The sequence below is a fragment of the Atta cephalotes genome (assembly GCF_000143395.1).
Source record: "Atta cephalotes unplaced genomic scaffold scaffold00015, whole genome shotgun sequence".
Taxonomy (NCBI): Eukaryota; Metazoa; Arthropoda; class Insecta; order Hymenoptera; family Formicidae; genus Atta; species Atta cephalotes.
In genome coordinates this window covers 2,079,892-2,096,958 of record NW_012130079.1, presented here as the reverse complement: position 1 = coordinate 2,096,958, position 17,067 = coordinate 2,079,892, and the positions used below count along the sequence as shown (strand labels likewise).

The 17,067-nt window shown below is 32.0% G+C and overlaps 1 protein-coding gene across 1 annotated transcript in view; it reads right to left on the bottom strand.

Annotated features, from left to right (window-relative positions):
- LOC105617992 (synapse-associated protein of 47 kDa) overlaps positions 1–17,067 on the bottom strand; it is a 67,356-nt gene that overhangs the window by 43,594 nt on the left and 6,695 nt on the right. Inside the window, exon 4 of the mRNA XM_012199529.1 lies at positions 4,042–4,163. Within this exon, the coding sequence (XP_012054919.1) occupies positions 4,042–4,163 (122 nt within the window). The remainder of the gene's footprint in view (positions 1–4,041; positions 4,164–17,067) is intronic.

The window sequence follows — 17,067 nt, the reverse complement described above, 5'->3', positions numbered from 1 at the left end:
CGTGTGTGTGTGTGTGTGTGTGTGTGCGCGTGCGTGTGTGAAAGATTTTTGTTCCGTAATAACAATAAAGCGAAATTGAAGAACAAAAAATAAACACAGAACATATGAATCGTGAACGTAATATAAATTGCTGATTAAATAAACCTGTTTGAAATCTGTACAATTTAAAACTAAGTTGATAACGTAAAGTTACGGATAAATTGCTTCGTATTCAGCTACGGGATAAAATTACAACACATCATTATAACAACAGCAACCCTATACCATCGCTGTCTACATAATTCAATAATGAAATACACGATAATGAACGAAAGCATAGAATCTTGTCGCGTATTGGCGTGATCATATCTTCAGCGACATATGTTTCAAAACATCACTGTCATTGTCAGCTTTGAAAATCTATAAAGAATAACAAATTCAGTGCATTCGCGATTTTATAAAACGCAATGGAGCATTTATGAAAATAAAAGGAGCAATAGAATTGTCCCGCTTTAACGTATAATAGAAAATAGGTCGATGAGTATAACCGTCTTTTCCGGAAGATATTAATAACAGTATCGACTTGGGACTATACGTCTACAGAGAAAATCTGCAAGATACGCGATTTGTTCATTTTTAATCTAAAAAATAAATTTCTAGATGTAACTGAAGTAAAAAACGAACGAAAACGCAAATGGATGCATTATTACATACGTTTACTTTAGTAATTTTGAACTTGATTTTGAATAAACAAAATAATTTTATATAAATAAATTATTACCTCAGCCAAATAATATCTGTAAAACGAATCGATTGAATGATAATAAGGTATATGATAAAACGAAATTTCCTATCAATGTTATCGATTGTAATCAATGACATACAAACGTAAAAAGCATACACGCGTGCGATTTTGATATACATTACAGCGTTCCTGTAATTCCGTATTTCTGAACACAGATGCTTGTACGTTCGATGAGGTCTCATGTCATTTTGTTTGCCGATGATACTATCACGTGATAATATCTATTCAAAGGACATCCAACCTAACGTTGGTTATAATACATGCTCGACAGTACTTGATAACAGCGTCGAATGAATTTATTATACGCGGAAATTTATGCTCTCTTCATACACTTGTGTGTAATTTAAATTTATATAATTGAAATTAAAGCCAAAGTTTAAGGGGGCAAAATTGTAAGCTTGATGTGATACATCATTAAAACTACTAACTATTGTCATTATGATGTTGCTATTCGCAATAATTATAAATGTTATAATTAAATTAATTCCATTATTTTCATAAATAATATATACGTTATATTTAAAAATAATATAAAGAAAAAAAGATTTGAAAAAAAAATAAACGTTATTACGATGTACAATCCTATCTTTAAATTTTGTACTTTTAAAAAGTCTGTTTCATTTTACATGAATTGTTGCAATTTATATTAACGATGCATCGACAAACATCAAACTAATCAAACGATATTAGGTATCCCTGGTGTACAAATCATAATCGAAAACCATCACGGGACAAGTGGATGCTGCGTACGCATGGTGCACCGCGATCTCTTGAGAAATTACACGTCACGTGCATGTGAGTACCAGAGAACGTGCAAGTAGTTGCAACAATGGTAAATCACTGCCGTTAGAAAATGTACCCGGTACAGGAAGCCGAGAAAACTGCGACTCTGTTCGATAGTTCTTCGTTCCTTTTATTGTCATATTATTTATTAAAACTGTTTATTTATCAAACGTATAAATATAAAAAAAACATTAACTTGACGAAGGCCACTAAGGAGTGGAATATATATATTTTTCTGAAGATTAATGGAAGTTGAAAATTCGCAATTACGGAAATGTCAAATTCGCAATAAATTTCGAGATAAACAATCGAAGTGGACCAATGATATCGTATAGAGTTATTCATAATTGTATCTGTACTACATATCAATCTATCATTTTTAATAACTTTCAGCTCAAATATATTGGCTTTTACATCTGAACTACAAACAAAAAATAATAAAAAGATAAAAAATAAACTTTAGTAAACTAATCTTAGTAAATAAACTAAATTTAGTAATGTAATACTAATCAATCCACTTTAATCGTATATATAAATTATTGCGATTATTTTCATCATAAAAAGTTTTGATCTCATTAATTTCTAAAATATAGGTACTGTTAAGGTAAATACAATAATTAACAGATTCCCTTATATATCGAAATTATACAAATTATTATTATTTTATAATCAATTACTATTAATTTGTAATTATTAATTCAGTTATTCTCTCTGTATAGAAGTCATTATAAATGTCAGATGTGAATTAATCTATTATAAAGAGAAATCATTTAACGAATCCATGATTGATTTTTTCGAAGCAATGTACACCGTGATAGATAAATCTATTGTGTGAAAATCGCAGTGTGAATAGCGGTGCGCTTTAAAGACCTATATTTCGCACGCCGTTTTAGGCTATCCCGAACTTGTATCGTCCAATAGTCGAAAAAAAATACAAGAGACGAATGAGCAAAAAACCTCCAATAGCCATTCACAATAACCAGAGAGTATAAACGCAAAAGTGGTTTCTTCGGCTGGATGCATCGTGGGTTCATGTTAGCGGGTCTGCACAATTTCGAAAAAGAACGGACGCGGAATAAATTTCGCCCATTCGTGCATTTTTAATTTATCGTACATGAGAGTTCGTCAAAATCAACATTTCTTGTTTGGCAAATACGTACAAAATGTATGCACAAATACAACGACAGCAGGCTTTCTGATCGATACGAGTTTCCACGGTCGGCGACAGCCGTTTAAGTATAGATAACATAAGAACTTGACATGTTGATTTTTAAAGCGATTACAGAAGTAGCGATGTATTCATTAGGTATTGCATGCATTGTTTTCTCTCTAGAGTCAATTCTATGAGAATTTTATTCCAAGAATTATTATTCCAAGATGTCAACTTGAACTTTATTGAATTTATCATATATATACTTAGGTCAATAAGTAACCATGATGTCTTGATTTCGAAGGGCAAAATTAAAGTTACTTATTGATTTACCTATATACTGAGCATTAAATTTTCGATATTGCAAGTTTAAATTCATGATAAGACAAGTCAGTTGATTGTAAGAATTTGGGAAAGTTGCTTTAATTTCCGAAATATAAATGCGATTATACAACATGTATGCGGAATAACTGCTGTCATTTATGTATTTACTGAATTCTCATAGGTCATTGTATTTACGGATTGAATACATACCCATGTATCAGTCCGTACCATTATGAAAAAATAAATCCTACGAGCCGATATCGACAACGACAAAGCGCAATGCCAATAAAAGAAGAAAAAAAAACTATTCACGAATTTCCGAAGAGTAGAAAAGCAAAAAGAAAATATTTGCGTAAATACGTTTTTTTTTTACATCCACGGGAAAACATTCGCAAAATAAGTTTGCTTTTCTATCTAGTATTCTTTGTTATACTTCAAATTTATCCATACTCACGTAGGATGGTGGCACGAGCGGCAAATGCACAATGTAAAAATTTCACATGCTTCGATGCACGAAAACATCGAATAATACGCGGCAAGAATATTAAAACTGTTATCAATTTGCTTGTGCACGTAACAGTACGAAACGAGCGCGCATAAATAACTCTACAGTATAGTATTATAGTAAAAAAGAAGTAGTTCGAAGTAAAAACTACAGCAAAACACTTATCGATCAATTCCTAGAAGTATATGACTAACACATTAATTTACAATCGTTACAAATGAATGTAGGTTTAATATAAATAGGTTAATAATAATAGACCAGTTGTTGCATCTACGTTGTATTATCTTTGAATAAAATTTATAGTAAATTATTCGTAATTAATGTATCACTATTAAAAGTGATTGATACTAAATTGTATCTCGAAGGAGATCTTAAATCTCAAGGATATCTCATTACCTGATTAAAATCGCGATAACGATAATGGTAACAAGAGTCATTAAAGTCAAATCGATCGGTGCGTTTACAGGATTATAATGACAATGGAAAAAAACTCACATTCTCTTCGACGGTCTTCTTGATTTTCACGCTGGCCTCCACCACGGTCTTTCCGGCCTTGTTCACAGCGCTGTATAAGAATCCACCGAGGCTCTTCGCACCAGCCAGTGCCTTCGTAGAAACTAGTGGCAGAACAGGAAAAGTAAAATGAGAATAAATGAGACATTCGTGAGAGAGAGAGAGAGAGAGAGAGTGTGCCTTCGCAGTCAACTCAACATGAAAAAAAACACCGTTAAAGTAGGTCGTAACTATTACATAAAAATAAACCGGTGTTCTATAACTATTTTTCTTTCAAATAAGAAAGATGCTATTATCATCTTTTAAAAAATTAATTAAATAAAAACTTCAAGCTATTTAATTAACTTAATTTTGATAAGCTACTTGTTAGGAAATGCGAAAAAATCAGAGATTGCTCGATTTGAACTATTAAAGATGCTATTTAATTTAAAAAAGTTTTAAGAAACGACGTGAATATGAATATATATTGTATGCCATTTAAGAATTAATACCAAGTGTTAGAAGTTAGTGAAAAATATTATACATACATATATATAAACTAAAAAAAAATCTTAATTACGCTATTACGTTAAACAAACAGCCACAAGAATCACGTGATATCGAATCAACATGCAAGCAGTTGGTTGTTCTAACTTGAATACAGGTGGATTTCTCATGAGTCTCCTTTGCAGAGAATGATTCTGATTTAGCCATTTATCACGATCCGATGAGAAAAGGAAATAGACGTATGACGGTAGTGATAGGAGCGACCGGTGCAAATCGCTTTTCCGAAGCAAAATATTACGAGATATCTGATGTTAAATATTATATTATATTATCACCGTATGTAACTTTGGCTTTGTTCCATCTCTAGTATTCCCGATGTTCGATGTAAAACTGTTACAATGCACTGTAGAGAAGCGAGAGAAATCTGGTTTGTAAAACCATGTATTTATCTTTAATCGTGTTATTCAATATTCTAAATCGTATTTAATATCGCCTTTAAAAAATAAATGACACGATTAAGATACAATGTATAATCTCTGCCTAAAAGTGACTTGAATTTATTTAACAATTATACAATTTTATAGTTTGAACGAAAATTTTCTCATTTTGTCGTAATTATTTTTTAAAATCATGTCTACTTCTTATAGAAATAATTTTTGATCCGAGTTTTAAATCGCGTCGTAAAACTTTTTGTATTTTTAAATACAATACGTTTGTACTTTTAAATACAATATAGAAAAATTTGTAATTTTTTCCCTAAGTTTTTCATATTGTTAATAAAATACTTGTAATACATCCCTAAATCTAAGTCGCAACAATGTATATATATGTATGTATATTTTTCACGTACGTTTTAACTAAACGCAGTAACAGTTTTTTTTTCTTTTAAACCCATAGTTTGGAATTAAAATCACATAGTGTATATCAAGTTTAAAAAAAAGTGGATGCCCCTTTTCTTGCACATCCCATTTTATGTCCTACCATGCGGCTAACGAATATTAACTAACAAACGATATTTTATCTCATCATTTATGAGATAAAAAATAAAATAATGTCCGCGAGAAAAGCGGACACTACATTATATACGACATATTGAAGAAATGCGCGACGCAATATACTTTGTCGTTTAAATCGCGCCTCGTAAATAGATTGCCGTTTGATCGCCTAATGCGTCGACAGCAAGTTACAGTGACATTTACACTTTCAATAAAATAGAAAACGATTCACCTTTTCTTATAGCTCAACTCGTGCAAAAGGTCGGCTGGTCTTGGTCGCAAGCATTTCAAACTGTAATGTCATAGCGTACTTCACCATACATACTAACATATTAACGTGATTTCGTCGTAATCTAAAATATTTTTGAGATAGTTTTATAGAAAATTGTAATGACGTTTATCCGCTAATTTAATTCGCAGAGATTTTATTCGAGACGGCCATTACATTATTCAATCTCGAATTTTAATTTTTATACGTTCATATAAATCGTTTAAAAATTTCTGATGGAATATACTTATGTAATATGTTCTTAATCAAAAGTAATAAATAATCCATTTAGATATAATTCTACAAAGACACAAGCTAATTTTTTTAGATATCGAAAACGTGATATTTTTCTGAAATTTACGAGAAAGGAATAACGAGTAATAAAGATTTAAGGTTTTTGACGAAGAAAACTCTCAAAAGGAATCATGCAGTGGGCTGTTTTATATGAGCTATAGAAACGTAAGAAGTCGCGTAGCTATAAAATGGGACACACATTTTTTTTATTTTGTACTCCGCAACAACTGTAACGCTGTGATAAAACGACGTCACGTCTTTTGAAGTATATTTGAACATTCGCACGTAGCTGCTCGAGAAAATTTAGGAAGGCCCGTCTTTAGCATAGAGGCCAGGATATGTAGAAATTGCCTCTGTATAACTCGGTTGCCTTCGCAAACCAAAGGCGATTTAATCAAACGGATTGAAGCACTTCAATTCGTGCAGCTTCATGCCTGCCTATCTCCATCCGATCCGCTGCGAGCAGGAGGCCATTAAAGGGAACGAATCAGCGTAAAATACACGTGGCTTAGTACAACAGTGCACTATACAACAGCTTAATAACAGCTTCCAGCTTCGCAAGATACAGGTACATCGGATAATTGGTAGGAATCTAGGAGTCTAGGAGTCTAGATTACGCAGCAGGTTTAACTTCTACCGAGATATCTAAGGATTGCTAAACAAATGTCAAATATCATAACCGTCCTTGTCACGCTGAGATAATTTGTCGTATGGAAATCATGAAGTGCACCGTACGTGAGGGTTTCGAAGCAATTTTAGTCTTGCAGATGTTGGTACATAGCCAAGAGTAATAAAGAACTAATAAACTTTCAATTTTTAGAAAGAAAAAAATTATCTTCGAATAAGATCAGTCTTTTCCCTTTCATATATTCTTAGAGTTCTTGTTATTCTTGAATTTGAATTAGAAATATATATATCAGAAGATAAGGCAGTATCTCAGGTGTTAAGTAAACATTTTATACTTCTTTTTTTATTTTAAATGACCCTCGAGACTGGCCGTGCAATAAAAAATAAACTAACTATTGTCAAATACAAACACTTAAAGAAAAATCCCTCAGGAGCTTGGTTAGTTGACCAACGAAATTCATAGTGATCAAAATACTGTAACTGCGGAGCAGATATACGATATATGTTTGTTAACAAGATCTATCTCGTTTTTTTTCATAAAACAGAATGGATTTCAGTAGCAACGAGAAAATTCGTCGATGTTGCCACTGTCCAACGAAAAGTTACAAAAGAGTTTGCTCAGCCAATAACGATGTCACTTGACAAACTTTCCCATGACAGAACTCCGATATAGATGTGACGAGAAATCTTGTCTTACATGTCATTAGTAAGAACACATCTCATTTTACCAAAAACCGTCACAAAGAGCCACCCGCGAAAAACTGACATTTTCGTCGTTTTGACTTTATTAACTTCACAGTAACTTGTAGGACTTGCGTGCAATGCTTTGATAAGATATCAATGATTAGAGTTTGCCAACTCACCGATAATGAACCGGCCTAGCCAGTATTTTCTTCGGTCGGTTGCTAGTATATTTTACTGGTCCTAGTCCATAAAATGATGATAAATTAAATTTGTTTTATGAAAAAGATTTTTTATAACAAAAATTTAGTTTTAAGTTCCATATATACATTTTTCTCGCGTGGGTAAAAAATTGTTTTTATGTACGCTAATAGCTCTGATAGCGCTGCAGTATTAAAGTTCTAGATATCCTAAAGTTGCGTAATTCTTTTGTCTAAGCCGAAATGCCAACAACTTTTCTATTGGCTTTCGATAGTATCCACTGTCCAATAAGCGTCTAGTATATAATACAGTTATTATCAAAAATGGAGGACTTTTGTGTTGCTTTGGTATATCTAGAGTTTTATGTGATAAACTCTCTCGTAATTGGACATTGAAATGTAGAATGTGTTACACATTTATGTTTATTTTATTCTATAGTCATTTTTAGTCGATAACCGAAATTCCGGATTTTAGTATCTGATTTGCTATTAATATTCAATTTAAATGCTGATAAAAACTAAAAATATTATTTTATTACATCAAGTATAATACCATAGAAAGAGAATACAAATGTAATCATTATATATCCGTAGCTTTAACAATATAAATGCTATCTGAACGTTTTATATAATTCTCATGCTTGAGCTTAGAAAGGTCGCATATATAATAATGAGACTCCTTTGTGATATTAATGGTATAATCCTTATGTCATAGTCTCTTGTCCGGTATATTCCAGGTTGATGACGTCGATAATTGTGTAATATGTCGGAAGATAGTGGTGACTAAGAACAATTATAAAGGAAGTTACCGCGATATAATGCTCCTTCGACCCATTAAGATGATAACAATTTTGCTATGTGATATAACACAAGACCTATAATGTTTTACGCACATATAGCTATCAAGTATGGATATCTCTTGTATCTAATAAGAATACATACTAATGATAACAATATAAACAAGATATAATGGATCTACAAAGATAACCTGCCAAAGCATACACACTTGTCAAATAAATATAGCGGCATATACTAAACTATCGACATTTATTGGAAAAATATCCGTGAAATTGGAAAGCATTGAGGCGATAATCGCATTCGTTTGCTGTCAAAATGGTAAGAGCAATCTATGAAATTACAACTACAGTCGAGAGTTTTCAATTATATGACATACCAAGCGGCGCTTAATTAAATTGTGACCTTGCTTTTCTATCACTTGCGTTTGCGTCCCCAATATATTCTTAGAGAGAAAATTAATCTTAAAATATAAAATTCACTTTTCATTTTCTGCACTTTTTCCTGCTACTTTATATTAAGTTACTATATTATAAATGTTGTATGATGATGTTGAATGTTGTCAGATATAATGAAAAGTTTGTACTTATTATATTATTTAAAAAATACTATTTAAATAAAAATAGCACTAAATGCATTTTTCAAGAAAAATTTGATTCTTAAAAAATTATTTATAATATCTTGTGATATTCAATCATATTAGATAATTAGATAATTAAAATTATATTTGTCGCAATTATTATATCGTGGTTGTAAAATCGATCTTACGTAACAGCCGAATTTATGTGTGTTCTTAATATTAATCTTTTGAAATTGAATTTGTTCAAGGATCCATTACGAGTAAAGAATTTCTAAAATTTCTGGCATCCTTGTTTGAAGAATAATCTGAGAAGAAGCAAAAGAAAAAATTCCATCGTGCCAAGCAAAAATTCATGCAGGCAATCTATTCGAAAAAAGGATCTGACTTGTTCTTTCCAGTTAATCTAGATACCCGCGTTTACGAAGAGACTCATGGTTAATAGAAGATGATGAAGAATAAGAGGTGTGAATTGCGCGTACGATTCTTTGTTTCCATCTTGAAACAATTTAATTGATGAACCAACAAGATCATATCCATAAAAATAGACTTCATATTTGAACATCCGTTTCCGACTTTATCGCTACGAGCTCGCTTTCATTCTCACATACTTTGTCGATTTATCGTCGGTCAAATCTCCGCTATAAGTCAAGCGAAAAATTATCTGCGGCGTCACTGTGAAAAATGAATAAAACACGAAAGTAATAGGAGATACATATATTCACTGTTCTTCGACAATGATTTCGCAAACGGAAAGAGTTCGGCATGGCGTCTTTGGGGTAGACAACCAGCAGCGGTTGCAATGATTCTCGCTCTCGCATTTCAATTATTACGAGCATCCCTTACGTCTGAAACCCGACGAGTCTCCATCGGTCTGGAAGAAGTATGTTCGCAGACACACACTTCCGAGTGTGTGTCGATGACCCGGACCTTGTTGTGCTTCAGGCAGATCAAGCGAGCTGTGAAACTTCAATGGTCCGAGAGTGAGTTAATTATCCTCGGGTCACTCGTATCTCGTTAGAAAGAGTGGCTATAAAACTGCCACGAACACAATATTATTATTAATTATATTTGGATAAGCGTGATAGTCTTTCGCAAATATAAAACTCTATCTAATATAGCATTTTATTGCATTTCTATAAAATTTGTGTAAGATTTATAAAAACAAATCTGATTCATAATATACTAATGTAAGTTATCGTCAAAAATTTTTCATATAAAACAAGAAATATATAAATTGACACTGATAATAAATACTAATTTCCATAATAGATTTCGCATAAGAGTTTAGTAGTCAATTTAAATTTAAATGATTTAAATATGCCATCGAATTTTTTCTTAGTATCATTGATCAAGTCTACCATAATTAATCTAGGTAAGCAGAATGCAAAGAAGATACTTTAGAACTATACTTTAAATTCTATGTCAATGAAAAAGTAAATTTCCGACGGCCGATATTAAAAGCAAAATCGATAGCTTATTGAAATGCGTTGCGTGACTTAGCCGATACACCGGATTATTTATGAAACTGATTACTGTCGGAATTTAACTGACACATCAACAATCAGCTAATCGTAGCACGACTGATCCGTTTAATTTCCTCCTGAGAAAGTTCACACCTAAGAATGCTCTGTTACAGAAGAAGATCGATACTAATTCTAGCTTAGTTAAAAAGTCATAAAATTCTTTCGCGAAAAGGAGCTTCCTCTTTCGAGAAAACAAGTGTTTTATTTAGCACCATTTAGCGAAATGAAAATTTGCAATCACAATATTGCGTTCAAAAAATTATTGCTACTAAGTAATTACGAGAACAAAATGAATATGGATCAAGCCGAATATGGATGAAGTCATTGTTAAAATTTCTCTTGTGATAATAGCTACAAATAATATTTTATACATTACACTGCATTATAGTAGATTTCTTTGAATAAAGCTCACAATACTGCAATTTTAATCAGCTTATTTTTAACATGAAAATGTAAAAAATTATATGTCTTATTGAACAAGCTGTAGCAAAAATGTTCTCATAGAAAGTACAAATTCTGGAACAATACAGAGTTTATGTAAAAGGACTTTTAACAGATAATTATATTTAAACTCTGTAGAAAATATCAATAGTAATTGAACAGTATAACCAAAGGGAATATTTTATTAGTACAAAGCTAAATCACTGCAATATGCGACTGCAATCTTTTAATTTGAAACAGGATTTAAAAAGAAATAAAAGGAATGCTTGTAGTAAACATTCCGATATTATAAAGCATTTCGTGTTCGCTTCTCGGAATTAAAATCGAATGTGAATTTTTCTTATGATTTAACTGATGCGATTCAAGCTAGAATTTTCTAAATATATAATAGTAAATATAGGTAAAATTAAAAATATACAAGAGAGCAAAACGTTTCTCTTTTTAAGTAAAATATTTGTACTTTAATTGGTACAAACTTTAACTACATATATAATGTTTTTTATATTTTGCTAGATTTATTATGATAACATAACTTGCACTCCATGTTGTTTTGCATTGCAGCAAAATGGGAGCGAGGAGTTTTGTCTCCGGCATTACGGAGAAATCACGACTTTTGAAATCACAAAAGAATCAGAAATATACTTGATAATCGAACGAAAGAGTAGGCGAAGAAAATCAATAACGTGTATGTGCTTGAAAGATGTCAAAATTGTACATTGAGATACCAGTCAAGGAGAACCGTCTATACGCACATCCTTCGTAAAAAGTTCATGATAAAGGAAAGTCTTTCCTTTTTCCGATCACACATTGAAATTACAATTTTATTTAAGACAGATATATCTAATACTATTGACAGAGAGATATCTATCTATCGACTAACATCAACTTGATCAAGTTACTCTGAAATTTGGCAAATAAGCCAAAAACAAATCAAGAGGAAATAGAGTGGCAGTAGAGGTAGGCTCATCGAGTTGCGGTTACGTCGTAGTCGCTGATTTTCCGAGGGAAAGGAAAAGTTGATTGGGGAAGTGTATTGATCGACGAAGATGGGGTCCAGCCCGTCGACGACGCGAAGGATGGCTACTTGCTGCCTGAATCTAGTTATATTCGAAGCGTGAAAACGTTTTGATGATCATTTTCCCACCCACTCATGGCACTACTCCCACACATCAGCGATGGTAGGATAAAACGACGAGTGATTTATAGATGGAATATATTTAACGATTCTTCCACGATTTGTCCAGGATAAACGCAGGCCAGAGCCTCAGGCCAAGGACACTGCATCTACACTCTTTCAGCCATTTGCGTAAACTATTCTTGGCCAATCTCATACACTCGCTCTTTCCTCTTTCTCTTTATCTCTTATTCCCTCCCTCCCCTCTTTCTCATTTGCAAAATGTTTCTCTATTTCCCTTCAATCACCGTTGAATTAATCTACATATACTGCGAATAATGCAATTGGAATACATGCGATGCGCATTTTCCCTTTGAGAATTATGCGTAACTGACAAGCGTAACTAACGATGGAATTAATAGCTATTAGATCTTCTAATATTACTGTTTTGAAACTGCAGCTTTTCCCTAACGAATGGAAGCAATTAAAATCATTATGTCATGGATTGGTAATGTAGATCGTAAAGGAAGAATACTGTACTAGAATGACATTCTTGACAATTTCTCACAGTTAATAGTATTTAATCTTACTAAGTACACGTATATGTAAATAGTTCTTCGATAGCTTATTTAATACCCGAGTAAATCTATAATACACGTGTGTATATATCTAGGCCAAGGACGAGCTCATTTTTTTCTCTTATTCACCCTCTATTTTGTTAATCTCCGCTCGATTCATACTGGAATAGGGGATGAAGAAATATTTCGCAAAGTCGCGAGATTGAAAGATAAAAAGTTGCAGCGAGATTGAGGAGATAGATCGGTTTATTATGCGCTATAAGACTTGAATTTTCTCTGAATTTATATTTTCTATGCCTATTAGGCAGACGAGTGCAGAAATTGCACTTTTGTGCAGTGATTGCTTATTCACAGAAGTGTTCGAGAAGTTTTCGCGATAAAACAACGATCGTCTATCGTTCTGTCTGAATGAAACGCATTAAGTGATTAAATAAAAAACTCTATTCCGATTAGAAAATTTAAATATGATATAAATAATATCTCTGTTGAAAACAATAAATAGCATTAATTCAAATATTTAAAAATATGTTGAAAATATCTTTTTGTCAGCGGCATTCTTTGAATCCACAGTACCTAAATGTAACAGCTGTTATGTAAATAATCGTTTACATATACACACGCGAATATCGTATAAATACTTCACATTCAATTTCATCACGATTATTATGCTAGTCCGCGCGTACAAATTTTGCACAGAAGTGCAGATTTCATGGGTCGATGATTCGATTCGATCGATAGGAACTGTACAATGTGTCGTATGTTTCATTTATACAAAACATCTACAATTCCACGCGACGGAATTCATTCACTCCATTTCAATTAATAAAAGCGGAGATGTACACTTTTTCATTGTACTTGCATATTGTACATTTTTGAACATGCGTGGGTGCTGAAAGATGCTGCAAATATCGTTTGTGCATTTAGGTAAAATGTACATATCTCGGAATGTAGAGCTATTCATATAGACTCTCTTTCGCGGCTTCAAAGTTCATCAAATATTCCTCGGCCTCTGCGTGTTTTCATGGTAATCAAATAAACCAGTCTATCTTGTTGTAATATGTGACGGTTCCAATCCTTTGCGCATTTTCACTTAGCGAAAGAATAGGAAAAGTAAGGTATATTCGAGAGAAAATTTCTCTTGAACGATGGCACTTAACGATTCGCCTTTGCAACTTGCTCTTTGTTCGTAAGACTGATCGGCAAAGCGCTGATGGAAGCGCGATTTCCGATAATATTATTGTAAACGCTTCATCGCGCTGTACGCAAAGCCAAAGTATAACCAAGTCGAACGAGCAAAGTGACCTTTTCAATAGGTTTCATCCGAGAAAAAAACATGCAACATGAAAAATATTATTATTACAGGTAACGGATTAACGAAGACATACGGTAAATATTAAAAATTATATAATAATATAGTCTGCGAGAAAACGGTATGTCATATCAATATTTGAGAAGTACAAAGATTTCAGAAAGGGATGAAATAATATTCCTTATTACTCCTGTAATTGTATCGTAGTTAAACAAATAAAAATCCTGGTAGAAGTAGTGTGCAGTTTTCCTAGGTACGTATTTAGTTACTGTCTAATATTACTGTATTTCTCATTAGTTGTAACAGTATTGCGTAAAAACTAGACAAGAATTTAGAGTTTAATTCAATGAATGAAATAGTTTTCTTAGAAAAGATATGAATTTTCATGGACAACTGCTTAACTATTGTCTAGTATTAATAGATTATTATTAATTAATATTACGTAATCGATTTATTGTTCAGATTCAGTAAATGAGTTCAAATTTTATGCAACTTGTGCGCACTAACCGCAAGTAAAGCATTATATATCTTGATTGAGCACCTAAGTTACTTCTCAATCATTAAACAGAGTTAATATATAACTGTTCAGTAACTGCTCAGAAAATGCAATAAAATTTCAAAACCAGAGATATCTAAAAATTATTACTGCGCTCGATTTATTCTAAAATAAGAATAAACATAATCTCTCTGTATAGTAAGAAATATAAGAAAGAAAGGAACTAGGAAGAGAATTTAAAGGAGCTATCCCTTTTCTGTACAAACAACAAAAAAAAAATAATTTCAATAATTTTAAATTAAATATTATTGTAAAATATTTTCAAAAAAAATTACCAAAAAGAATTTGATTAAAAGAAATATCACAGAAACACTTCGTACGTATTCAAAAAATAATGCTCTTTAATTTTGCAAGCAAGGGTTTATATATTATTGCAAAGCAGTTCTATAAAATAAGCATTCCGCAAAATAAGAAAACACTTTCCCCAAAGAGAAATCATGTGAAAGGTAGCTATAATTTTGAAATAGTATCATATTTCTATCAGACTCATATATAATATAAAAAAGTTTGCGAGATAAAGGACAATATGAATAATACAAAGGCAATTTCCGGGAGAGGAGATATCACGTGCGTGCGAGCGTAAATAATCGCTCAGGGCAGAAATCGAATTTTCTGCGGGAACATGGGACGATTTAGTAGCGTGTATAATCAAAGGACTGACGACCGAGGCAAATTAATCAGCAATTGTGCAACCTTGTGTAAACGTGAGCTAAAAGATTTTTAATTTACTGATTTGTTTAACGCGTTTAACATAGACATCACATATGAAATGTGAATAACGTAAAAATATTAACGATTAAGAATATTCCTTCGTAGATATTATAGTAGAATCGTATTTATCATAATCTAGTAATCCACGTTCCATCTTCCTAAATTAAAAAAACTGTGATATTTTAATAATTAAATATCTGTACGAAGATTAAAACTCGTCCTCCATATTTCAAGTAAAATATTCAGAGAGCAAAATAATTAAATAAATATACAGCAAAATAAATCTGCCGTCTAAATAATCATTCTCCGACTTGAAGTTATATGAACTAATGCAAATACTAAAAAATTTTCTTCAAGAGTCGCTACTTTCGCATTTTCAGTTTCGCTCTGACAAATTTCCAGAAATGCACCGTGTCGAAAAGTCTACTCATGTGAAAGTACTTCTCTGATTCAGACAAATAAGAGTACATCTTACAAGCGAGGCAAAGAGTAACAGTCACATGCGACATGTTCAAAATATTTCGTTCGTAAATTTATTGTACGTTTTTTTTCTTTGCCCAACATAACATATGTTCATTTGCTCTTACGCCATCGAGCTTCTTATAAGCATCCTATAAAGAATTTTGCTTTTACGGAATGAGAGATACGCCCGTTATGTGAAGTGCCTCAACTTGTGGCGCACGAAGAAAGTGGCGAAAAAGTAAAAAGATATATAAAATAGTGATATAAATATATACACAGAAAAAAATGTTTGATTGAATTATGGTAGAAAATGAACGAAATCCAGAATTTTAGTTAAATGTATAAGATTTCTGATTAAATTTATTAAAATTTTAGTTAAAATAATCAACATTCAGTAGAGTATTTAATCAAAAATCTAGTAGACCAGAAGTCTGGATCGTTCATTTTCCAATTAATTCCATAGAATTCCAATTAATTCAACCAAATATTTTAATTCGTGTACAAAAATAACGATAAGGTCTATAGAATAATTTGTTTCCATTGAAGAAAGAAATAATTTATATTATGTTACGCGCGAGTGTGGAAGTGAATTTCCAAGATGCAATGCGCTATGAATTCTCTCTGTGTGAACTATGGAGCATAAAGCACGACCTACTTCAAAAGAAATTATTTGTCGATTTGCATACTCATTTTCAGACTGTTTCAAGTTAACAATAAAATTCTCAAGCTAGAATGTTAGAGAAGTATTGCTCCTACATTAAGCTCAATTTCAATGAATCTCAAATGTGTAAAAATTCTGATGATGTTTGGCTGTTGACGAATATAAAACGCAATCTTCAAGTAACGTTAAAAATTATATTCATTCAAAATTTAAAAGACATTTTTAGAAAGAGGATTTAAGAGGATTTTCAAGAAATAAATCACAATATCACAATAACAATCTAAAAAATGAATAAAAATTATAAACAATTGATAATAGATGCAATGATTAATCACAATAATATTTAATTATACTATTCTGTGAACACATTCCCAAATCTCCTGCTGGCAAAGTACTGCTGTTATTTAATTCAATATGCATCTGCTTTGCAGTCGTTCTAGGAAATCAATTTCGTAGTAGAGACGAATGATTGAATATGAGCAGACATACACATATCATCGAAATGGGATGCAGATTTCATGTTGCAATCAATATCACGCGCACTTTTTAACTTTTTAAAATTAATTTAAAGTCAAGAAGAGAGAGAGAGAGAGAGAGAGAGAGAGAGAGAGAGAGAGAGAGAGAGAGAGTACGTATATTAGTTAGTAGAGCGTAGTAGTAAGTAAATTAAATAAACTAAATAAAAGTAAAAGGTAAAGAAAAGTAAAGAAATAACTAAACAAACTAA